This window comes from Mustelus asterias, chromosome 12 (assembly GCF_964213995.1).
Source record: "Mustelus asterias chromosome 12, sMusAst1.hap1.1, whole genome shotgun sequence".
NCBI classification, from domain to species: domain Eukaryota; kingdom Metazoa; phylum Chordata; class Chondrichthyes; order Carcharhiniformes; family Triakidae; genus Mustelus; species Mustelus asterias.
In genome coordinates this window covers 14,717,405-14,742,006 of record NC_135812.1, presented here as the reverse complement: position 1 = coordinate 14,742,006, position 24,602 = coordinate 14,717,405, and the positions used below count along the sequence as shown (strand labels likewise).

General features: G+C 49.7%; 1 protein-coding gene across 1 annotated transcript in view; it reads right to left on the bottom strand.

Moving 5' to 3' along the window:
* heatr6 (HEAT repeat containing 6) overlaps positions 1 to 24,602 on the bottom strand; it is a 179,009-nt gene that overhangs the window by 44,448 nt on the left and 109,959 nt on the right. Inside the window, exons 3-4 of the mRNA XM_078225889.1 lie at positions 6,200 to 6,327; positions 95 to 221 (exon numbers count right to left, since the gene is read on the bottom strand). Coding sequence (XP_078082015.1) covers positions 95 to 221; positions 6,200 to 6,327 — 255 coding nt within the window. The remainder of the gene's footprint in view (positions 1 to 94; positions 222 to 6,199; positions 6,328 to 24,602) is intronic.

Below are 24,602 nucleotides of genomic sequence, written 5' to 3'. Positions count from 1 at the left end.
CGTTTATCTCGATTTCTCTCCCGATCCTTTCAAATGTGCATAAGGGCCTTCGCGTCCTCACAGCAAGAAGAAAAATAATCAAAATCCAGCTCACCTGCACCACATCCAGCTGCTGTGGTAAAATTCGCAGAAAGTCATCAGGCAGGTTGCCAAGTAACGGGGGGTTCCAGTTCCGATACCATATCTTAGACTGCTTTCCACCGACATTCTGTACGTCAAGCCTGCAGCCACAATGGGTTAATCAGGAACGGGACAATATGCCAGGCCACATTTCATATGTAATCCGCCCCCCCCCCCCCCCCCTCCCCGCCCAAGACATTGCTTACACAGAATTACAAAGAACCTACAGTGCAGAAGCAGGCCATTTGGCCCAACTGATCCTTCTGGTGTCTGTGCTGCCCCCATCTCTTGTCTCTCAGTGCATCAGTGGAGCTATATCACCCCTAGTGGCCACAATCTGCAGCTACAGCAGGACCAGGATCCGTGTAGCAGCAAGTTTTCATTATCATTGATCACATGAGCCTGTTCCCCATCCCATGCTGACTCCAAAGATGTGCGGGTTAGGTGGATTGGCCATGCTAAATTGCCCCCTTAGTGTCAGGGGGATTAGCTAGGGTAAATATGTGGGGTGATGGGGATAGGGCCTGGGTAGGATTGTTGCCGGTGCAGGCTCGATGGGCCGAATGGCCTCCTTTTGTACTGGAGAGATTCTATGGTCATACGCTTGATGAAAAATCCTATCGGCGGGAAGTGAAGATTGTGCACAGGTTGTAGCAGGGATTTGAATGGTCTCTGCAGATGGTTCCACTCCAGGATGGCGAGTGACCAGTTGGGACGTGTGTCCTGTTTCTGTGTTGGGAATTTGGTGCAAATATCGGGGTCACAAATTCTACTGGACGTTATGGTGGACGCACTTATCGATAGAGCTAAGAGCAGTTGGGTAAAGATATTAACACAAACTATTTGATAAATGGAATTGAACACCTGAGACAGGTGTCAGAGACAGACCCTCCCTCCATTCCAACAGCATTAACAATGAAGACGGCACGGTGGCACAGTGGTTAGCACTGCTGCCTCACAGCGCCAGGGACCCGGGTTCGATTCCCGGCTTGGGTCACTGTCTGTGTGGAGTTTGCACATTCTCCCCATGTCTGCGTGGGTTTCCTCCGGTCTCCTCCCAAAGCTGTGAGGGTTAGGTGGATTGGCCATGCAAAATTGACCCTTAGTGTCAGGGGGATTAGGAGGGTAAATATGGAGTTGCGGGGATAGGAGCTGGGTGGAATTGTTGGCGGTGCGGGCTTGATGGGCCAAATGGCCTCTTTCTGCCCTGTAGGTTCTGTGATCCTATGAAAGACTAATGGTACCAAGAATGGCTGCATTTTATTTATTCATTTATGAGATGTGGGCTTCATTCTAGGCCAGCATTTATTGCCCATCCCTAATTGCCCCTTGAGAAGGTGGTGGCGAGCTGCCTTCCTGAACCGTTGCAGTCCATGTGGTGTGTAGGTACACCCACAGCGCTGTTAGGGAGGGAGGGAGGATTCCAGCAAAGGAACGGCGATATGTTTCCAACTCAGGATGGTGGGTGACTTGGAGGGGAATTTACATTGATACAAAGGCAGTTTAGAGATTAAGATTTTAGGATCTTAATGGGAGTAAAATGGAAACTAAGAACATTGGTGATGTTTCTAGCTGTTCCCAAATAAGGAGACATGGATTCAAACTGATATGCGAAAACGGGGACTTGTAGTTAAGATCGATTTTCTTTAAGATGAGATGCTACACCAAGATTCCATCTGCCTCACAGCACCAGGGTTCAATTCCTGGCTTGGGTCACTGTGTGGAGTCTGCATGTTCTCCCCATGTCTGCGTGGGTTTCCTCCCACAGTCCGAAAGATATGCTGGTTAGGTGCACTGGCCATGCTAAATTCTCCCTCAGTGTACCCGGAGTGTGGCGACTGGGGGATTTTCACAGTAACTTCATTGCAGTGTTAATGTAAGCCTACTTGTGACTAATAAATAAATAAGCCTACTTGTGACGCATATAAATAAACGTTAAACTATGATTCTTCTTTGAGGGGAAGACAACCAAAGTGACACCAAATAGATAGTGCAACAAAATAGTGACAGTAATGCAGCCACATCAGGTTTAATCACTGCTCAAATAGTTCAGTCGCTTAAGGCCCAGTCCACCGTGAAGCCTGATTCAGTTTGACAAGGGGCATTTAAATATTATTTCTGTTCATATACCCTCAAGCTTGGTGTCAAACCAAACAGCTGGAGATGGAACAGCTAGATTCAAGCAGCAACTTATAAAACAAACGATGGTTCCTCTTGAAGGTTTGCGGCAATAATGAAACTGCAAGTATTAAGTACGTCACAGGATCCAAAGTAAACTCTTACAGCAAGTGAGAGGCAGATCATTCAATGAAATGCCTCTCCCCCGATCACTTTACAAAGTAAATGTGGGGTGGACCAGCACCAGTTATGATACTTCTCCACTCCATCTTCAATCACTTGTCGCTATCCACTGTCTAAACTCTCCCGCGAAGAATATCTCCCAATTGGAATATCACCCAACGCCCTTTTGCAGACACATGGCAGGGACTGAATTCATAGAGGAAAGTGACAAATTGGCACAGTGGGGGTTAGCACTGCTGCCTCACAGCGCCAGGGACCCGGGTTCGATTCCCAGTTTGAGTCACTGTCTGTGTGGAGTCTGCACGTTCTCCCCGTGTCTGCGTGGGTTTCCTCCGGGTGCTCCGGTTTCCTCCCACAGCCCGAAAGATGTGCCTGTTAGGGTGCATTGGCCATGCTAAATTCTCCCTCAGTGTACCCGAACAGGCACCGGACTGTGGCGACTAGGGGATTTTCACAGTAACTTCATTGCAGTGTTAATGTAAGCCTACTTGTGACACTAATAAATACACTTAAACTTAAATCTTCTGCCATGGTTTTGAGGGACTGAAGTGTTCTGCTTGACTATGTGGATCCTATGCTATTGTGGTTACTGTGGTACAAGTTGAGATGTCAAATCAATCCCTACCAAGCTGTGAGTTCACCTCATTAAGTCTTAATAACTTATGGGCTAGTGTAGTAAAAACAACAGCAAAATGGCCGGTTGTCAAGAAAACCTAACTGATTCAAGAGATGGGAACTGAGGGGTGGCAGTGGTGTAGTGGTATTGTCACTAGACTAGCAATCCAGAGACTCAGCTTCATGTTCCAGGGACCCGGGTTTGGATCCCACCACGGCAGATGGTGAAATTTGAATCCAGTAAAAATCTGGAATTAAAAGTCTACTGATGATCGTGAAATCATCGTTGATTGGCTTAAAAACCCATCTGGTTCAGTAGTGTCCTTGAGGGAAGGAAATCTGTTGTCCTTACCCGGTCTGGCCTACATGTGACTCCAGACCCACAGCAATGTGGTTGACTCTTAACTGCCTTCTGAAATGACCTAGCAAGCCACTCAGTTCAAGGGCTATTAGGGATGGGCAATAAATGCTTGCCCAACCAGTGAGGCCCACGTCCCATGATCGAATTTTAAAGCTTGCCCCTTCTATGTGGACTGACTGACAAGCGACACTAAAAAATGTTTTCCCTCAGTTGTACCAACAGGCACATCCTGGGGAGCAGACCATCACCACCTTCTCAGGGTCACTGGAAATGGGTAATAAATGTGGTGTTGCCAGTGTCGCCCACATCCCGAGAGACAATTAAATTAAGCAGCCCTTGGATGGCGTGGGATCTGTAGAAATCTGAGCCTGGAAATGCAGAAATAGTGAAACAAATACCCCAGTCGGGTCATGCAAATCCTTTCATTTCATCCTCTCAAATTTTCCAACTTCACATGGACCAAGTGGGGTCGGAACAAGGATACACGAGGTCATTACAGTTCCTTTTCTGTCAGGGTCCACATATGGTGCACTCCACAAGCAGTGTCTCAGAGTGAGTGTTCTGCGGCAGGGGAACAGACCATACTGAATAAAATGCTGCCCAAAACAGGCTGCAGGCAGCAAAAGTGCTGCTGATAGCTGGCTCCGTGGGGCTCAGGAGAAGTCCTGGGGAGATGGGAAGGCGGCATAAGGCCACCACAAGGCTTCACGCTGAAACTGGTTAGGGCTCAGAAGCAGCCCTGGGAGCCATTCATTGCTTGGTGTAGCTGGGGAGATTGGAGCTTGGTGAAAGGGGCAGTGCAAGCCCCCGGGAAGCTAGCCAGTTATTAAAGAGCTGAAATTGCAGCAGTAAATAAAGGTTGGAGTGCAGACTTAGCAGTCCAGGAGAATGGAATCTCAGGAGATGGGATTGAAACCCTGGGAGGTGTTCAGTTGTTCAAACAGTCCAAGATAAAGTGGTTTTGAGGGAATTAAGTGAAAAATCACGAGGAAGACAAGAATTTGAATGAGATTGGTTGATTCAAAATGTTTACTAACATCTGTGTTGGTTGTTGAAAAATCCATGGAATCTATCTTGGTCGCATTTACTATTTATTGTGCAGTGCGGTGTGTTTGACCACAGTTTGCCGGTTAATTCACACGCACCTCACATTAACCCTGAATGTTAGAGTATAAGATAGATATTGTAAATTGTTTTATCTTTTAGATCTTGTATAGTAAAGCATATTTTTGTTTGTTGAAAACCTATGGAGTCTTGTGGTTTTATTTACTGAGCAAGTGATTGAATCACAAACTTTGTCAATTTAAACACATTATTGGCCCCTAACTGAAGCCTACCAGCAGCTGGGGGGGGGGGGGGGGGGGGGGGGGAGTTTTGTCTTGGACCATAATAATAAGTGCCAGCCTGCTATGTTCTTTATAAAATTTATCATTGAATACTTGATATCCCGAATAAACCCATATCTGCATGGTATTTCAAAAGCTGATCCAAGGAAAGATCCCTATCCTCCGGGGTTTAGAGGAGGGGTGACCTTATTCAAACATATAAGATTCTGTGGGGGCTTGACAGGGTAGATAGGGAATTAGGGTGGCACAGTGGTTAGCACTGCTGCTTCACGGCGCCAGGGACCCGGGTTCAATTCCAGCCTCGGGTGACTGTCTGTTTGAACATCTCCCCGTGTCTGCGTGGGTTTCCTCCGGGCGCTCTGGTTTCCTCCCACAGTCCAAAGATGTGCGGGTTAGGTTGATTGGCCATGCTAAATTGACCCTAGTGTCAGGGGGATTAAATGTGTGGGGCTGCGGAGGTGGGGCCTGGGTGGGATTGTGGTCGCTGCAGACTCGATGGGCTAAGTAGCCTCCTTCTGCGCTGTAGGGGTTCTATGTTTTCATTAGTTGTAGAGTCTGGAACAAGGGGACATAGTTACAAAGGGTCGGTCATTTAAAACTGAGGGGCGTAGAAATTTCTTCTCGCAGAGGGTGGTGAATCTCTGGAATTCTCTGCCCCCCAAAGGGCAGTGGGGGCTGGATCATTAGAAGTATTTAAAGTGGAGGTGGATAAATATTTGATCGATCGAGGGAGAGAGGGCTATGGGGAAATGGCACAGAAAAGGAGCTGAGGTCGGCACAGATCAACCATGATTGTATTGAATGGCGGGGCAGGCTTGAAGGGCCTGGGGGCCTAATCCTGCTTCTATTCCTTGTGCTGACCTCTGAAAGCCCCCATGTGTGTCCAACAGCACATTGAAAGCCCTGAGCTGTAGAAAGCTGAGCAAAGCGATGGGCGACAGGGTCAGGGGGCACCTTGTTGTTAAGACCAACATAGTGGCTTATCCTGAACCATTCATTTCAGACAGCTTTCTACCACCAACACTTCCCAGCTTTACCACAATGTGGGAATATTCTTCACCTTCAGGTTCCTTCCCTCCTAGAAAAATGACAGGAAGAATTTAAGGTGGTGCCAGGGTGTGACACCAGGCGTTAGCTGCCTCCCACTCTCCGATGCTGGTTATGAGCCAAGCTGAACGGAAAGTGACCTCCCTGTTCCCCGAGAGGGAACTGATCCTCGTTCAAGGACGGATTGCCAAATCTGGAATAATGTGCGCCAACTGAGCTACTATTGGCCAAAGGTGCAATGTCTCTCCAAATCCAGGAGGTGGCCTTGGTGTGACTTGAGCTGGCATTGACTGAAAGGCAGAGCAAGTGGGCACTGGACCATTCTGACTGCTCCGAGTGGGAGACCCTCACCCGCACGGGCCCAGGTCACGAGCAAATGCAAGAGGTTGACCGCAGTTGTGGCGCTTACCGTCGAGGTGGCAAGGGAGGGAGCTGTGGATAACTCTGGTCGAATACATGCATGTCGTAGGCAGGGGGAGAATACACAGGTGGAGGCTCTTCATCCGAACTGTCTGGCTCCAGCGTCCTCTCCAGAATCTGAACCAGGGAGAATAAAATAAATTAAAGTTAAATCTACGCAATTCTGACCAGACTGGATTATTTTTCCTCCACTTCAAAACAATCACAGAATTGTTACAGAGCAGGAGGAGGCCATTTGGGAGGCCCACCAACTTTCTCAGAAGACTAAGGAAATTCAGCATGTCCGCGACAACTCTCACCAACTTCTACAGATGCACCATTGAAAGCATCCTTTCCGGATGTATCACAGCTTGGTATGGCTCCTGCTCTGCCCAAAACCGCAAGGAACTACAAACGATCGTGAATGTAGCCCAATCCATCACGCAAACCAGCCTCCCATCCATTGACTCTGTCTGCATTTCCCGCTGCCTTGGCAAAGCAGCCAGCATAATCAAGGACCCCACGTATCCCGGACATTCTCTCTTCCACCTTCTTCCTTCGGGAAAAAGGTACAAAAGTCTGAGGACACGTACCAACCGACTCAAGAACAGCTTCTTCCCTGCTACCATCAGACTTTTGAATGGATTTGTCTCTACACTCTAGCTATGACTGTAACGCTACACTCTGCACTCTCTCGTTTCCTTCTCTATGAACGGTATGTTTTGTCTGTATAGCGCACAAGAAACAATACTTTTCACTGTATGCTAACACATGTGACAATAATAAATCAAATCAAAATCATTGTGTCTGCACCGGCTCTTCAAATGAGCATTATGGGCAGCACGGTGGCACAGTGGTTAGCACTGCTGCCTCACAGCGCCAGGGACCCGGGTTCGATTCCCGGCTTGGGTCACTGTCTGTGTGGAGTTTGCACATTCTCCCCGTGTCTGGGTGGGTTTCCTCCCACAGTCCAAAGATGTGCAGGTCAGGTGAATTGGCCATGATAAATTCTCCCTCAGTGTACCCGAACAGGCGCCGGAGTGTGGCGACTAGGGGATTTTCACAGTAACTTCATTGCAGTGTTAATGTGAGCCTACATGTGACAAATAAAATAAATTATGATTTAGTGCCATTCTCCTGTCTTTTCCCCGTACTCCTGCACAGCATTTCTATTCAAGTAATCATCTAATACCTTCTTGAATGCCCCGATTGAACCTGCCTCCATCACACTTCCAAGCAATTCATTCCAGATCTGAGCCACTCAGTGTGAAAAGTTTTTTCTCACATCACATTTGCTTCTTTTGCAAATCACTTCAGATCTGTGCCCTCTTGTTCTCGATCCTTGTGCAAGTTTCTCCCTCTACTCTGTCCAGCTCCCTCATGATTTTGAACATCTCTATCAAACCTCCTCTTCACCGCCTTCTCTCCAAGCAGAACAGTCCCAACCTCTCCAATCTATCTTCATAACTTAAATGCTGTGTTGTTTCAAAGGGCCATCAGCTACAGTGTGACATGACCTCGGTTAAAGGGGCATCCTCAAGGAATAAAAGGCTTTTGGCCATTTTAATTTTGACAAGGCCATGCACCATTGTCACAATGAGAACACTGGATAAATATGAATGGTCAACAAACCACATCCCATTAATCTTATAGTCTCTCCCACCTATTACAGCATTCCCATTTCCTTCAAGTCAGGGATTTCCAAACTCCTATTTTTTAGGGCCACATTGATAAGCGACACGAAGGCTCAGGGATCACAAGTCTATTTATCATAGAATCACAGAATCCTTATAGTGCAGAAAAAGGACATTTGACCCTGTTCGAATCATAGAATCCTACAGTGCAGAAGGAGGCCATTCGGCCCACCGAGTCTGCACAAACCATAAATATGCATTATTCCTTCACCAAAGCCATCGATAGAGATGGTGAAAGCTGAGGCTCCAGTACAGATACTTGGGAAACTATCCCACTAATGAGAGAATGTTTATCCCTATTGGCTGTCTCCCATATCCTAAAAGAATTACTCATCCATGTCCTAAGGTTAGGTCCAATGGTGCACACTTCTATTTTTCCAATGTCTTCTGGAAATCTTTAGGAACGTAGGAATTAGCAACAGAAGTGGGAAAATTCAGCCCCTCGAGCCTGCTCCGCTATTCAATCAGATCATGGATGATCTCTCCCTGGTCTCAAATCCACCTCCCCACCTGTTCCCCATATCCATTTTTTAAATTGGAAATATATCTATCTCCTTCCTGAAACCATTCAATGATTCAGATTCCACCGCGCTCTGGGGCAACGAGTTCCACAAATTCACCACTCTCTGCGAGAAGTAGTTCCTCCTCATCTCAGTTTTAAATCTACCGCCTCTCCACCTATACCTGTGACCTCTTGTTCTAGATTGCCCCATAAGAGGAAACAGTTGGTCTACATTTACTTTATCAATGACTTTTAAAATGTTATACACCTCGATCAGATCCCCTCTCATCCTTCTAAACTCCAGCGAGTATAGGCCCAAACTGTTTAACCTCTCCTCACACATCAACCCTTTCATCCCCGGAGTCAATCTGGTGAACCTCCTCTGAGCTGCCTCCAATGCCACCACACCCTTCCTCAAATAAGGAGACCAAAACGGGACACAAAACTTCAGATGTGGTCTCACCAACACCCTATACAATTGCAACAACACTTCACACCTTTTATACTCCAGTCCCTTTGCAATAAATGCCAACATCCCATTTGCCTTTTTTTATTACATGTTGCACCTGCATGACGACTTTCTGCAATTCATGAATATAGAACAGCCAGATCCCTCTGACCGGACGCATTTTGAATCTGCTTTCCATTGAGGTAATAATTTGCTTTTCTATTTCTTCTGCCAAAATGGATAACCTCACACTTATCCACAAAGACTTTGGTGCTTGGATTTTCGATTTATTACCAACGAGACATGAACACATTAAGCAATTCCTTCTAAAGCCACAGGCTCATTGAATTCAAGCAAAAAAACCAGAAAATAACTGGGCCAATTTAGCCTGGGCCGGTTACCAGGCCTCAGATCGGCCTGCGTATCGAAGTTCGCCATTTGGATGTCCTTGTCTTAAATGATTCCAAAGTTTTAGTCCCCCCTCTGGCAGTTCACTCCAGTTGGGATTTCTTGCAGAATTGAACTATGAATGTTGACCCAGGTGAAACAGGAACAGCAAAATAGGGATCGCGGTTAATCAGTCAACAACTGTGTTGAAGAAATCTAGGCCATGGAATTTGTCAGAACGGATTAACCCGAATCATTAATCCCTCTTGTCTCTTCACAGTTTCTGATGGGCCTGTTGTGTCATTCCCACATTTTCTTTTTCATCCCTTCCCCGAGTTAAGAATTTGCGCAAAGAGTTTCCTGGTATCGATTCCAAATCGATAGAATCATAGAATCCCTACACTGCAGAAGGAGGCCATTTGGCCCATCGAGCCTGCACTGACCACAATCCCACCCAGGCCCTATCCCCGTTACCCCATGCATTTACCCTAGCTAGTCCCTCTGACATTAAGGGGCAATTTAGCATGGCCAATCCACCAAACCTTTGGACTGTGGAAGGAAACCAGAGCACCCGGAGGAAACCCGCGCAGACACGGGGAGAATGTGTAGACTCCACACAGACAGTGACCCAAGCCGGGAATCGAACCTGGTTCACTGGCGCTGTGAGGCAGCAATGCTAACCACTGTGCCACCGTGCCACCATAAATATATTTTGTTTCTCAGTGTCCTCCTGTTGCCATTTATCCTGAAGTATCTCAATGCCATGCACTCTTGTGAAATATTTCTGAGGCGTGGCTTCTTTTAAGGCTAAGGAGTTCCGGTTTATTCAGAATTTCTTGCTAACTCAATCCTCTGACACTTGGGGTCACCCTCGTGACCGGAGAAAAAAGAAAGCGTTGGGCCAGAGAGGATCCTGAGTTATCGAGGCCTTTTCTTCTCGATTACATACCACTGGTTAAATCACAGAGTCAGCCCAGGCCACACCCTGGGGTAAGGTCCTGCCAACTCTCGCATTTATACCAGGCCTTATGATGTCAAAAGATGTCAAAGCACTTTATACTAGGGGAGGTGACAGCCCAGTGGTATTATCGCTAGACTATTAATCCAGAAACTCAGCTAATGTTCTGGGGACCAGGGTTCGAATCCCACCACGACAGATGGTGGATTTTGAATTCAATAAAAAAATTAAGAATCTACCATGAAATGATTGTTGGAAAAACCCATCTGGTTCACTGATGTCCTTTAGAGAAGGAAATCTGCTGTCCTTACCTGGTCTGGCCTACATGCGACAACAGAGCCACAGCAATGTGGCTGACTCTCAACTGCCCTCTGAACAAGGGCAACTAGTGATGGGCAATAAAATGCTGGCCAGCCAGCGACCCCCATGCCCCACAAATAAATTAAAATAAAACATGAACATAGGAACAAGGAGTAGGCCATTCAGCCCCTCGCGCCTGCTCCGCCATTCGATAAGACCATGGCCGTTTGGATAGTAACCTCAAATCTGTATCTCACCTCCCCCCGCCCCGATAACTTACCACCCCACTGGTTGCTGAGAATCTATCCACCTCTGCCTCGGAACTATTCAAAGACTTGGCTTCCACTGCCTTCGCAGGAAGAAAGTTCCAAAGACTCACGACCCTCTGAGGGAAAACATTTTGTCTCAACTCCATTTGAAATGGGTGTTCCCCCTATTTTTAAACAGCGACACCCCCAGTACTAGATTCCCCCACAAGAGGAAACATCTTCCCCACATCCACCCTGTCAATACCCCGCAGGATCTTGTACCTTTCGATCGAATAATGTCTGACTCTGAACTGCAGTGAGGCGAATATGTGGACATGTATTTTTATGTGAATTACTTAATATGCTGAGGTGAGCCACTGAAGCAGCTCCAGGCTTTTGCCTTTGTTAAAACAGCTCATTAAGTTTAAAACACTGCAGTCTTTGGATTGAGATTTCAGATCAATAGCTAATCAGGTTACACATACCGTGACCACTGCAATTTATCAAACTACCATCAAGTCAGTGATCCAAACACAGCACTCGGAGCGGCACGGTGGCACAGTGGTTAGCACTGCTGCCTCCCAGCGCCAGGGACCCGGGTTCGATTCCTGGCTTGGGTCACTTGGGTCTGTGTGAAGTTTGCACACTCTCCCCGTGTCTGCGTGGGTTTCCCCCAGTGCTCTGGTTTCCTCTCACAGTCCAAAGCTGTGCAGGTTAGGTTGATTGGCCATGGTAAATTGCCCCTTAGTGTCAGGGGGACGAGCTAGGATAAGTGCATGGGGTTATGGGGATAGGGCCTGGGTGGGATTGTTGTTGGTGCAGGCTCGATGGGCCAAATGGCCTCCTTGTGCACTGCAGATTCTATGATGTACAAGGGCCAAGCAATTTCCACATATGCCAATCATTCAGGCTGGGCCTGGCTTCCTGGGGTTTATCCACATTCAGTTCCAATTGAGCAGGCCGATTTGGAGGTATGGCGCTCCACTGTGGCTATGTTACTCAACCGGTAATCCAGAGAGCTGGACTGATAAATTCAGAGTTCAAATCCCACTGCGGCGGTTTGAGATTTTTAATTCAGGTTCAAAGGAACATTCTGGAAATATAAACCTCCATCGGCTAAAACGACCAAGAGGCTGGCCGATTGTTGTCAAAAGCCTAACTGTTTCATTTAGGCCCTGTAGTGAAGGAAACCTGCCGTCCGGCTCACATGTAACTCATAGAATCCTACAGTGCAGAAGGAGACCACTCGACCCATTGGGTCCACACCAACCACAATCCCTATCCCCATAACCCATGCACTTACCCTTGCTAGTCCCCCTGACACTAAGGGGCAATTTAGCTTGGCTAATCCACCTAAACCCCCCATCTTTGGACTGAGAGAGGAAACTGGAGCACCCGGAGGAAACCCACGCAGACACAAGGAGAACGTGCAAACTCCACACCGACAGTGATCTGAGGCTGGAATCAAACCCGGGTCCCTGGTGCTGTGAGGCAGCAGTGCTAACCACTGTGCCACCATGCTGCCCCCAACTCCAGGCCCACCCCAATGTGACTGACTCTCTAGCTGACCTCTGAGGTCAGTCACAGCCGTTCAGCTGTATCAAACCACCACCTTCCCAGGGCAAGGAGACAAAGACGTCACACCCCACCAAGACCTCCATGGCAAAAATGAAGAATTCTTTTTTAAACGCCAAATCAGACCAGGATGGTGCACCCTGCCGTGGGTTCCATGGCAGCGAGGGGTACAGGAAGCCTCATTAACAACATTAGGACAGAAGCTCCTGTCCCCGTAAAACACGTGCCTGGTTATGTGGTAAATCCCTCCCTACTCCCTCAGAGAGTAGTAAGGGCATGGAATGCCCTGCCTGCAGCAGTAGTGGACTCGTCAACGTTGAGAGCATTCAAATGGTTATTGGATAAACATATGGATGATATTGGAATAGTGTAGATTAGAGGGGCTTTAGATTGGTTCCACTGGTCGGCGCAACATCGAGGGTCGAAGGGCCTGTACTGCGCTGTAATGTTCTATCTTATTCATTCCAGTCAACCTTTCCGGTTAAGAAGTTTGGCTGCATTCCACCCTGACATTCTAGATGCAGCGATCGTGCCCTTGTTAACTTTATCCAGATGAAATGGGAAGAGCTTGTTCAGACAATTGTGGCCCTCCTCCAGTAGGCCATGTGCTAACAGCATTGCACAGTGAACATTCCCCGAGTTATAGAAGTTGTTGTAAAAGCCTCATCCTCCACTCTTCTAATGTGGTGAAAAATGCAGCAACAAACCAGGCTGGATACCAGAGTCAGCTCAGAGTGTGGTTGAGTCCAGTATGAGCGACAGGCACACAAACAGCCAAGTACCCAAAGCGGAGTGGTGACTGAAGTAATTAAACTTGTTTATACGGCGAGCCTTACCATCTTGAGATTTGTTTTGCAGTTGCTAACAATTGCCAGCTGACTGGTGCCACCCTCACTGCTGGGTAAGGGGCTTTGTCTTACATCAGGTCTCGGGCTTGTTGTCTAGGCTGAACACTCAGTGCAACGCTGAAGTGCTGTCATTGTCGGAGACATAGGGGGCCGTTTATAAAGTATAAAGTTTATTTATTAGTCACAAGTAAGGCTTACATTAACACTGCAATGAAGTTACTGTGAAATTCCCCTAGTCGCCACAGTCCGCCGCCTGTTTGGGTCAATGCACCTAACCAGCACATCTTTCAGAATGTGGGAGGAAACTGGAGCACCCGGAGGAAACCCACGCAGACACGGGGAGAATGTGCAAACTCCACACACACAGTGACCCAAGCCGGGAATCAAACCCGGGTCTCTGGCGCTGTGAGGCAGCAGTGCTAACCACCGTGCCACCGTGCCGCCCACATGCCGGTGGGATTCTCAGCTCCTGCTGGCAGCGCACCCCCTCCCGCGGGTTTCACGGCAATCCCATTGACAGCGGCGGGACCAGAGAATCCCACTGCCAATGAACAGCGAACTGTAGGAATCTTTTTCCCAGGGCAGAAATGACGACTATAAGGGGGCCCAAGGGGGGAGAGGTTCAGTGGAGATGTGCGGGGGAAATGTTTTTACACAGAGTGGTGGGGGCCTGGAAAACACTGCCAAATGAGGTGGTTGAAGCAGACACGTTAGCAACATTTCAGACTTATCTGGATAGACACATGAACAGGTGGGGAACAGAGAAATATAAGTGGTTGCTCTGGATAGGACAACGTGAACGGCGCAGGCTTGGAGGGCCAAAGGGCCTGTTCCTGTGCTGTACTGTTCTTTGTTCACCTCCAACTGCTAGGAAACATGCGTCCGGAAGGCCAGAGAAATCCCCCCCAAGGTCTTTCGGATAGGATCGTAAACCGAGGCCCTGCGGACCTGCTCAATGGTACATTAAAAATGCTCAGGAATTACCCAAAAAGACTAGGGCATTCTGGCCAATATTCACCCCTCTTAAAATTCGACCAGTCGGTTATCGATCTTACTCTATGCAAAATAGTGACAGATCAACTGTAACTGCACTCCAAAAATAATGCGTCGTGCGTGTGAAGGATTTTGGGCATTCAGATGGACTTGCTGAAGTGCTGTGCACAAACTGACGCCCTTGTTTCTTACGTTACAACACTGATTGTACTTCTGAAGTTACGCACTGGCTGTAAAATGTTATGTGACGTCAAGAGGTTATGAAAGGCTCTATAGAAATCCAAGTCTTTATGTAACCGCAAGCTTCTTCCTATAGCGGACTGATCTCAAATTATTGTTGATTTGTTACATTTTTGCTTGTCCCAGTCTCCTTTCTCTCGCTCCTTTTTGAATGGGACTCCGACAGGATCTCATCATCAGCATTGTGTACCTTCCATCAACTGTCTCACACACAGTCAGCTGTTTGGTTAGACACGTTCCCCATTCTTTAACTCTTACAGATGCACCATAGAAAGCATTCTTTCTGGTTGTATCACAGCTTGGTACGGCTCCTGCTCTGCCCAAGACCGCAAGGAACTACAAAGGGTCGTGAATGTAGCCCAATCCATCACTCAAACCAGCCTCCCATCCATTGACTCTGTCTACACTTCCCGCTGCCTCGGAAAAACAGCCAGCATAATTAAGGACCCCACACACCCCGGGCATTCTCTTTTCTAATTTCTTCCGTCGGGAAAAAGATACGAAAGTCTGAGGTCACGTACCGACTGACTCAAGAACAACTTCTTCTCTGCTGCCATCAGACTTTTGAATGGACCTACCTTGCATTAAGTTGATCTTTCTCTACACCCTAGCTATGACTATAACACTACATTCTGCACTCTCTCCTTTCCTTCTCTATGAATGGTATTTTTTGTCTGTATAGCGCGCAAGAAACAATACTTTTCACTGTATGTTAATACATGTGACAATAATAAATCAAATCACTTTTTTTTATGAAGGAATGTTTTACTTGAAAACAAAACCTCTCTATTGCAACCTGTGTGCACTTTAAGGGATGATGCTTGCCAACTGCGATTAAAATGTATTTCATCGAATCACTACAGTGCAGAAGGAGGCCGTTCGGCCCACCGAGTCTGCACCAACTCTCCGACAGAGCATCCCACCCAGGCCCTATCCCTGTAACCCCGCTAATCCCCCATCCTTGGACACCAAGAGGCAAGTGAGCACAGCCAATCAACCTAACTCACACATCTTCGGAGTGTGGGAGGAAACCAGAGCATCCAGGGGAACCCCACGCAGACACGGGGAAACTCCACACAGACAGTGACCCGAGGCCAGAATTGAACCCGGGTCCCTGGCGCTGTGAGGCGGCAGTGCTAACCACTGTGCCACCATGCCGCACACCCACGCACCTATTATTAGTTTGCCAAGAAACCCAGTTTGTGCCTTCCTCCACTAAATGGGAGGCAAAAAGACTCATTCCTCAACTGGACGATGTTTGACTGTCAGCCAAACAGCCTTTTGACACCATTTTCAATATTTTTATATCTGGTAAAGAGAAATGTTCAAGGAAAATGACAACAAAAAAAAATCATTTTTAATTTTATTTATTTATGGGATGCGGGCATCGCTGGCTAGGCCAGTATTTATTGCCCATCCCTAATTGCCCTTGAGAAGGTAGCGTTGAGTCTCTTTCTTCAACCTCTGCGGTAACTGTGGTGTGGGATTTTGACCTCTCTGAGGCAATCTTGGGAGGGTTTGGCAACCCTATGAAGCACAAATTCCTATTCATTCCCCCCCCACCAGGTTCACTTGGAGCAAAACGCAGAGGGCATTCAGACCACATGGAAGTGTCAGTCACGGCCCCAGTTCCAGCCTGGGTTTTCCGTTTTCCTTTAGTTTACTGAGTAGCTTCCCTGACTTCCTAATGTGGCAGTAGGATGAGAGTATGTGTGGGGCGGTGAGTGGTGATCAAAACCAGATTAAATGGGAAGAGAAAGAGTGAAGAAGAGATCGAGAGAGAGAACTCCTTGTTCCTGGGCCTGGCCGGGGTGGGTGGGGGGAGCGGGGGGTGGATTGAGGCCCTGTGGTTCTCACAGGGGAAGCAGCACAATTATAGAGGTGGAGTTTACATTGGCTGCAGTCTAAGATACTGGCAGGAATTCACTCTTCCAAAGATGCCTGGAGACACCGCTTCAGAAGTACGGCTGTCTTGTGAAATTCTTGAAGGGGAGATTGTGCAATTGAAGCTCTTCCAAAATCCTTACTATAAACGTCGCGAGGGACAAGAGGCCTCCACAGTTCTGTCGTCATTTCTGCTAATGCAAGACAGGTGCTCTGCACTGTTGATCGAATCGGAATTTCTACAATGCGAGGAAATAATTCTTGGCAGCCTCCGTGCTATTTAAGCGCAGAATCTCGTTGTCTGTTCTAAGTATTTGCTGCGGGAGGGAGAATTATAGAATGGCTACAGTGAAGAAGGAGGCCACTCAGCCCATCGAACCTGCACCAACAACAATCCCACCCAGGCCCTATTCCCGTAACCTCACATATTTACCCTGCTAATCCCCCTGGCACTTAGGGGAAATTTAGCACGGCTAATCCACTTAACCTGCAGGTCTTTGGAGTGTGGGAGGAAACCAGAGCACCCGGAGAAAACCCACGCAGATACGGGGAGAACGTGCAAACTCCACACAGACAGTGACCAGAGGCAAGAATCGAACCCAGGTCTCTGACGCTGTGAGGCCGCAGTGCTAACCACTGTGCCCCCGTGCCCATTGCCAGACAACGGTTCCACGGGCACTCACTTTCTGAGTGTCTCCTTGTGGCTCAGTTGGTAGCGTTCCCGGGTTGGGAAGGTTCGAGGTTCCAGTGCAGTGCCGGGGATGTGCTGCACTGTTGGAGACGCTGTCTTTTGGAGAAAGTGTTAAACTGATGGACTTGCTCGGGGAGACGTGAAAGATATCATTTGCATTGTTTGAAAGACCAGGGGAGCTTTCACCAATGTCCTGGCCAATATTTATCCCTCATTCAACAGAGTAAATAAACAAACCATCTGTTCATTTTTACATTGCCACTTGTGGGAGCTTGCTGTGGGCAAATTGGCTGCCACATTTGATACCATATAGGAGATAAAAGTAAGGATATAATGTTGGAATTGTATAAAACACTGGTGAGGCCACAGCTGGAATATTGTGTGCAGTTGTGGTCACCACATTACAGGAAGGACGTAATTGCTGTGGAGGGAGTGCAGAGGAGGTTCACAAGAATGTTGCCAGGACTCGAAAAGTGTAGCTATGGGGAGAGATTGGATAGGTTGGGGTTATTTTCCTTGGAACAAAGAAGGCTGAGGAGTGACATGATTGAGATGTACAAAATTATGAGGGGAAGAGATACAGAGTGGTCAGGGATAAAATTGTTTCCCTTGGTGGAGAATTCTACAACCAGGGGACAGAGATTCAAGGTAAGTGGCAGTAGGTGTAGAGGGGACATGAGGAAGAACATTTTTTATGCAAAGGGTGGTGGGTGCCTGGAATTCGTTGCCCAAGTTGGTGGTGGAGGCAGAGACCCTCAACTCTTAAAAAGTACCTGGATCTGCACCTTAAGTGCTGTAAGTACAGGGCTATGGGGCGGGTGCAGGAAGGTGGGATTAGAAAGGGCATCTGAGTGTCCTCGGACTGGCATGGACAAGATGTTGGACTTTAACCTGGTGTTGTGAGACTTGTTACTGTGCTTACCCCAGTCCAACGCCGGCATCTCCACATCATGGACAAGATGGCCAGTATGGCCTCCTTCTGTGCTGTAACTTCTCTATGGTTCTATTACAACAGTGACTACACTTAAAAAGTAATTCATTGACTATTAAAAGTATCTTGAGGCATCTGGGCTAAAATTCTCCAGCCGCTCACGCCGGTGGGATTCTCCAGTCCTGCCGGCAGCACACCCTCGCCTGCGGATTTCCCATTGACCGCAGTGGGACCAGAGAATCCTGCCACTAGTAAACAACGCGCCTCCTGCCCCCAAGGGAAACACGCAGCTGGGGGGCTGGAGAATCTCACCCCTAGTGAGAAAAGCGCCGTATAAAAGCAAACCTTCCTTTTCTTTTAGTTCACCCATGCGAGTCAGGAGAGGAGAGGGCCCCATTCAACCATGAAAGGCATCACAGCTTAACCTCACCCGGACACCCACTTCCCAATCTACACCAAGCACTACAGCACAAATTGTGTAATGACTTCAATCAGGCCATTGAGGTTGGCCTGTTGGAGTATGAACTCCCCGATTAAGGATCCAATTGATGGGCCCATCAGGGAGTCTTTGCCTTGGACTTAACCAGAGTGTCAGTTCCTCTGGCACCCCCCGGAGGTAGACTGCTGACTGCGAGCACTCTGTGTACTGCTGTTAGAGTTTGTAACTAAAGGGATTTTGGTGTAGGGACTTCTGCCTCCGTAGATTTATTACAAATTGGAAAGCAAATTCCTGGCGGTCGTGGATCAGTATTGCACCAAAGCTGGGAATTGAACCTGGGTCCCTAGCGCTGTGAGGCAGCAATGCGAGCCACTGTGCCACTCTGCCGCCACTGTCCGTGTGGAGTTTGCACATTCTCCCTGTGTCTGTGTGGGTTTCCTCCCACAGTCCGAAAGACGTGCTGGTTAGATGCATTGGCCATGCTAAATTCTCCCTCAGCGTACCCGAACAGGCGCTGGAGTGTGGCGACTAGGGGGTTTTCACAGTAACTTCATTGTAGTGTTAATGTAAGCCTACCTGTGACACTAATAAATAAACTTCAAACTAAACTGCATTTATATAGCAGAGTTATAGCGGGGAAAGAAAACATCCCAAGGTGTTTTGCAGGAATGTCATCAAACAAAATTTGACACCGAGTGACAACGAGGGGACATTAAACCATATGGTTAATCAGCTGGTCTGAGAAGTGGGTCTTAAAGAGGGGGAGGCAGTATGATTTAGGGAGGGAATTCCAGAGCTTGGAGTCTTGGCTACTACAGGCATGGGCCCCGTGCTCGAGCGATATTAACCGGGGGCATCGAGAAGCCAGAATTAGAACAGCCCAGGCGTTTCAGAAAGTTGCACAGTGATAGGGGGGGGGGGGGGGGGGGGGGTTTGGGGGGGGGTTTGGGGGGGGGGGTTTGGGGGGGGGGTTTGGGCGGGGGGGTTGGGGGGGGGTGTTGCGGGGGGGGTGTTGGGGGGGAGGTGTTGGGGGGGGGTTTGGGGGGGGAGGGGTTTGGGGGGTTTGGGCGGGGGGGGTTGGGGGGGTTGTTGGGGGGGTTGGGGGGGGTGTTGGGGGGGGGTTTTGGGGGGGGTGTTGGGGGGGGTGTTGGGGGGGGGTGTTGGGGGGGGGTGTTGGGGGGGGTGTTGGGGGGAGGTGGGTGTTGGGAGGGGTGTTGTGGGGGGGTTTGGGGGGGGGGTTGGGGGGGTGGTTGGGGGGGGTTTGCGGGGGGTAGGGGGGTGGTGGGGTGGGGGGGTGGGGGGGTGGGTGGGGGGTGGGGTGGGGGGGGAGGTGGGGGGGGTGGGTGGGGGAGAGGTGGGGGGGGGGGGGGGGGGGGGTGGGGGGGGGGTGGGGTGGGGGGTGGGGGGGGTGGGTGGGTGGGGGTGGGGGGGGTGGGGGGTGGGTGGGTGGGGGGGGGGGGTGGGGGGGGTGGGTGGGGGGTGGGGTGGGGGTGGGGTGGGGTGGGGTGGGGGGTGGAGGGGGGGTGGGTGGGGGGTGGGGGGTGGGGCGGTGGGGTGGAGGGGTGGGGGGGTGGGTGGGAAGGGTGGAGGGTGGGGGGTGGAGGGTGGGGGGGTGGGGGTGGGGGGGGGGGGGGTGGGGGGTGGGTGGGGGGTGGAGGGTGGGGGGGTGGAGGGTTGGAGGGTGGGGGGGTGGGGGGTTGGAGGGTGGGGGGGGTGGGGGGTTGGGGGTTGGGGGGGTGGGGGGGGGTGGGGGGGGTGGGATGGGGGGGGGTGGGGGGTGGGGGATGGAATGAGGCAACAGAGGGATTTGAAAGCAAGGGTGGAAAATTCAAAAGAGTGAGTGAGCACTGGGGGTTCGGGGGCTGGTTGGTGGGGGTGGGGAGGTGCGGGCGGGGGGTGGGGAAAGAGGACACAATCCGAGTTCAGACAGGGACAGCAGAGCTCTAGATTGGAACTTTTGTCCGAGACATCTTTTCCGTGCTCCCCGACCCTCCCCCAGCTTCCCCCACACCCAAAGCCGCTACAATTAGTACACGTCACATCTCGAATTACACACATATTGCATCCCACATGTTTTCTGGTGCGAGGCAGCAGAGTTAAGCGATCTTCCGCTTTCTGCAGGAATCAGTGATAAAAACCAATATCTCCTGCAATGCCGCAGATGGTTTTTATTTTTACAGATTTTCTAATATTCCGTGGAGGTGTGTTCCACTATTTAATTACACACTCATTCGGAAGATGCCAATTTAGTATCATCAATGCCAAATAGGTTCCAGCACAGCCGAGAATCCAGAAACAAGAGCAGAGTCAGAACTGACAGCAGGAACGAGACTTGGAACAGCGAGGGGCCATTTCAATGTATCTGTGCTTGTGGCTGTGCTGAAGGTTGTGATGTTGATAGAATCCGTATAGTGCAGAAGGAGACCATTCGGCCCATCAAGTCTGCACTGACCACAATCCCACCCAGCCCCTATCCTCATAACCCTACCCATTAACCCTACTAACCTCCTGACACTATGGGGCAATTTAGCATGGCCAATCCACCTAACCCACACATCTTTGGAGTGTGGGAGGCAACCGGAGCACCCGGAGGAAACCCACGCAGACACGGGGAGAAGGTGCAGACTCCACACAGACAGTGACCCCAAGCCGGGAATCGAACCCGGGTCCCTGGCGCTGTGAGGCAGCAGTGCTAACCCACTGTGCCACGGATGCTACGGAGAGGGGTGCATGGGGGAGGGCAGAGAGGAGCAGGCAAGGGAAAGTAGGGGTTAGTTCCAGAGATAACTCGGGAAGGTGCAGGGGTCGCCGGAAGCGTAAGTTGGGATGTTGCAGGGATTTCCATAACCTGCAGCGACTGCCCTGTTCGATAATGATGTGTTCCACAGCTGGTCAGAGAGGCATAGCCAACAGGGAGACAGTTAACACGGGGATATTTATTAAAGAAATAAACTGCATTTCTATAGCACCATTCACATCCTGAGAGAGTAACCTTTCACTCTCTGGTTAAGGCGCGGGAGTCAATTTCCGCACAGCAAGATCCCATAATCAGCAAGGAAAATAAATGATCAGATGAAACTGGTGTTAATTGACAAAGGGTCATCTGGACTCGAAACGTCAGCTTTTTTCTCTCCTTACAGATGCTGAATGAACAATGGTCAGAACGATATCAGCACTTTCCACGCTTCCAGAGGTCCCCTGGGATCCAGGTAAACAGGTTCCTGGTTTAACCCCTCATTCAGAACTTGAAACATCTGACAGTGCAGCACTCCCTCTGTTTTACACTGGAATGTTAGTCCCGGGCAGATTTTTTTAAGCAGCGTTTCCCAGAACCCAAAGGCTCCTCCAGCATCTCTGTCATTTTCAGGTTATTTCGAAACACACACACGTACAAGCACACGCATGCATGCACACACACACAAACACATGCACACACACGCACATACAAATGCACAAACACACACGTGCACACACATGCGCACACATGCTTGTGCACACACGCATACACACGCACAGGCAAACACACATCCATGCTCACACACACACACACACACACACACAAATAACACCAAATAAAAGTTGAAAACCGTTGGTCTAAGTTTTTTTCATGCAGTTTGTCGCTTGCTGGACTGACATTTATTGCCCATTCCTATAGATAAAAGCAAAATATTGCGGATGCTGGAATCTGAAACAAAAGCCAGAAAACGCTGGAAAATCTCAGCGGGTCTGACAGCATCTATGGGGAGAGAATAGAGCCAACGTTTTGAGTCTGGATGATCCTTTGTCAGAACTGCTCTGACAAAGGGTCATCCAGACTCGAAATGTTGGCTCCATTCTCTCCCCATAGATGCTGTCAGACCCGCTGAGATTTTCCAGCATTTTCTGTTTTTATTTCCCATTCCGAATAGCCCTCGAGAGGGTGGTGAGGGGCAGCCATCTCGAACCTCCATCCGCTTTCATTCCTTTCACGCTTTGTACAGGTTTGACTTGACCGAGTGGGCGGCATGGTGGCTCAGTGGTTAGCACTGCTGCTTCACAGCTCCAGGGACCTGGGTTCGATTCCCGGCTTGGGTCACTGTCTGTGTGGAGTTTGCACATTCTCCTCGTGTCTGCGTGGGTTTCCTCTGGGTGCTCCGGTTTCCTCCCACAGTCCAAAGATGTGCGGGTTAGGTTTATTGGCCGTGATAAAATTGCCCCTTAGTGTCTTGAGATGGGTAGGTTAGAGGGATTAGTGGGTAAATATGTAGGGATGTGGGGGTAGGGCCTGGGTGGGACTGTGGTCGGTGCAGACGCGATGGGCCGAATGGCCTCTTTCTGTACTGTAGGGATTCTATCATATAGAGTGGCTTGCTCGGCCCTTTCAGATAGAGTTCCAAAAGTCAACCCACATTGCTGTGGCCCTGGAGTCACATGTAGGCCAGACCAGGTAAGGATTGCAGATTTCCTTCCCTAAAGGACATTAGTGAACCAGATGGGTTTTCACAGCAATCGACAATGGTTTTGTGCTCACCTTGACTGTGACTAGTTTTTAATTCCAGATTTATTCATTCAAATTTTACCAGCTGCTGGCATGGGATTTGAACCCGTGCTCCACACCATCGCAGCAAGACTGTGGCTTGAACCTTTTGCCTCAGATGTAAGAACCACGGGCAGCACGGTGGCTCAGTGGTCAGCACTGCTGCCTCACAGCGCCAGGGACTCGGGTTCAATTCCCGGCTTGGGTCACTGTCTGTGTGGAGTCTGCACATTCTCCCCGTGTCTGCGTGGGTTTCCTCCAGGTGCTCCGGGTGGGTTAGGTGGATCGGCCAGGCCAAATTGTCCCTTAATGTCAGGGGGGTAAGCAGGGTAAATGCATGGGGTTATGGGGATAGGGCCTGGGTGGGATGGTGGTCGGTGCAGACTCGATGGGCTGAATGGCCTCCTTCTGCACTGTTGGATTCTATGATTCATTTGCTGTTATTCCTTGGTGGATGTGAAAAGGATGTAAAAATAAATTGAGGAACACAGGGATCGTGGGTGCTGTTATTGAGGGATTTATAGCCCAGCTGGAGTATTTTACCGCGTACATCAAAAGGATATATTTTGTGCAAAGAGATTTATTAAGACGGGTTGTGTTAGGAAAACAAGTTCGTGTCCAAGGGTACAATCTTACTGTAACCCGATCAAGTCTTTCAGTCGCAAGGTAATCATGGCAAGCAGAACAAATGTTTTCGGGTTATTCGATGCTTCCTTTATGTCGAAGGGCTGGATGGTCACAGCTCTGACCTAACAGGCATTGTGGAGGAACCCGGGCACCGTAGCAGAGGGAGATTCACCCAGACTCCACCAGACGCAGCATGGACCCCACAGAGCAACTGACTCTGCTCCCAGGTCCAGCTACTGTCGACTGTGGTGCTGTCCTGTGATCAGCTAAACATAGAAAACAGAAGCAGGAGTAGGCCATTCAGCCCTTCAAGCCTGCTCCACCATTCATTATGATCATGGCTGATCATCAAATTCAACATCCTGATCCTGCCTTCCCCCCCATATCCCTCGATCCCTTTAGCCCCAAGATCTATATCAGGTTTAAGTTTATTTATTAGTGTCACAAGTCGGCTTACATTAACGCTGCAATGAAGTTACTGTGAAAATCCCCTAGTCGCCACACTCCGCGGCCTGTTCGGGTACACTGAGGGAGAATTTAGCACGGCCAATGCACCTAACCAGCATGTCTTTCGGACTATGGGAGGAAACCGGAGCACACTCCAGTGGGAGGGGAGGGGCCAGTGCACACTCCAGTGGGAAGAGCCAGTGTGTGCTCTGGAGGGGGTGGGGAGGAGCCAGTGCACACTCCAGAGTGAGGGGGAGGAGCCAGTGTACACTCCAGTGGGAGGAGCCAGTGTATGCTCTGGAGGGGAGGAGGAGGAGCCAGTGCGCACTCCAGTGGGAGGAGCCAGTGTGTGCTCTGGAGCGGGTGAGGAGGAGCCAGTGCACACCCCAGGGGGAGGGGGAGGAGCCGGTGTACACTCCAGTGGGAGGAGCCAGTGTGTGCTCTGGAACGGGTGAGGAGGAGCCAGTGCACACCCCAGGGGGAGGAGGAGGAGCCAGTGTACACTCCAGTGGAAGGAGCCAGTGTGTGCTCTGGAACGGGTGAGGAGGAGCCAGTGCACACCCCAGGGGGAGGGAGAGGAGCCAGTGTACACTCCAGTGGGAGGAGCCAGTGTGTGCTCTGGAGGGGGTGAGGAGGAGCCAGTGCACACTCCAGGGGGAGGAGGAGGAGAGAAAGCCAGTGCATC